Genomic DNA, 982 nt, shown 5'->3' on the forward strand with positions numbered 1-982 from the left:
AGAGAGGGGCGACGGGGCGCAAACCCAGGACCTTGCGACTGCAAAGCCAGCACTCTACCACTGAGCTATGTCACCTCTTTGGTAACGTAACCATGTGCATGGTATTAAGTAAAAACCTCTCTCTCTCGGCTCTGCAAACTATTTTTCTTATCGCATAAAAAAGAAGAATCAGCGCCTCAACCAACCTAAGTTTTTTAAGAAAGCGGGGCCCAGTTCGCTGGCTGCTGACTTGGCACAGATGACGTAGTTCTTGATGTAACCTCCACTTGGCTCTAACATCTTGGTGATGGCCCCGCACTGGACCTTCTTCAGGTGGCAGTCAAAAGGGCTTTCCTCCACGCCGCAGATGGGGTCTGATGGGCAAAAGACATGACGTTTTCTTTGACAACTTCCCATGTGTTGGAACGATCGGTGGGGTTGGTGTTTTCTTATTTTGAAGAGCATGATCCAATGGATATGGTTTCATAGATTAAGATATATGGATGTTTTGGGTGATAGTTTCTGATAAACAAATGATGTGTATGAGTCTGGTAGATAAATGTATAGGAATGATTTGAATGATAATATTTGCAGAATAGTAGTATGGGTCTGACATTTTCGAATCTGTAAATGCCTTGAGTAATGCCATTTTATTTGCAACAATTAGTTTCTAGAACATAGCATGCTTGCAAAATAAGGGGACAGCAGTTTTGTTTTTCACAGAAGAAATTACGAAAAACTTGTCAGAAATGTTATCAGCTATTATACTACAAGCGTGCGATGAGTTAGTTTGTGTTTATGAAAGTAACAGGTTCCGTTACTCTCACCTGTGTCCCATGAGAATACCGGGGAGTGGGTGAGTTTCTTCTTGGCGGAGATGCCGGCCACCAGCATCGCCAACACACACAGTACGAGGCGCGCCATTGTGAATTCCAGCCCTGGAAGGACACAACTGTGATATCAGCTATGGCTAAAATAAAAAGCAAAGCACGATTAAATAACG

General features: G+C 43.5%; 1 protein-coding gene across 1 annotated transcript in view; it reads right to left on the minus strand.

Annotated features, from left to right (window-relative positions):
* LOC119586448 overlaps positions 1 to 982 on the minus strand; it is a 3,078-nt gene that overhangs the window by 783 nt on the left and 1,313 nt on the right. Inside the window, exons 2-3 of the mRNA XM_037935180.1 lie at positions 807 to 917; positions 186 to 353 (exon numbers count right to left, since the gene is read on the minus strand). Of these exons, the coding sequence (XP_037791108.1) occupies positions 186 to 353; positions 807 to 903 (265 nt within the window). The 5' untranslated portion in view covers positions 904 to 917. The remainder of the gene's footprint in view (positions 1 to 185; positions 354 to 806; positions 918 to 982) is intronic.

Source organism: Penaeus monodon, chromosome 21, assembly GCF_015228065.2.
Source record: "Penaeus monodon isolate SGIC_2016 chromosome 21, NSTDA_Pmon_1, whole genome shotgun sequence".
Classification (NCBI taxonomy): Eukaryota; Metazoa; Arthropoda; class Malacostraca; order Decapoda; family Penaeidae; genus Penaeus; species Penaeus monodon.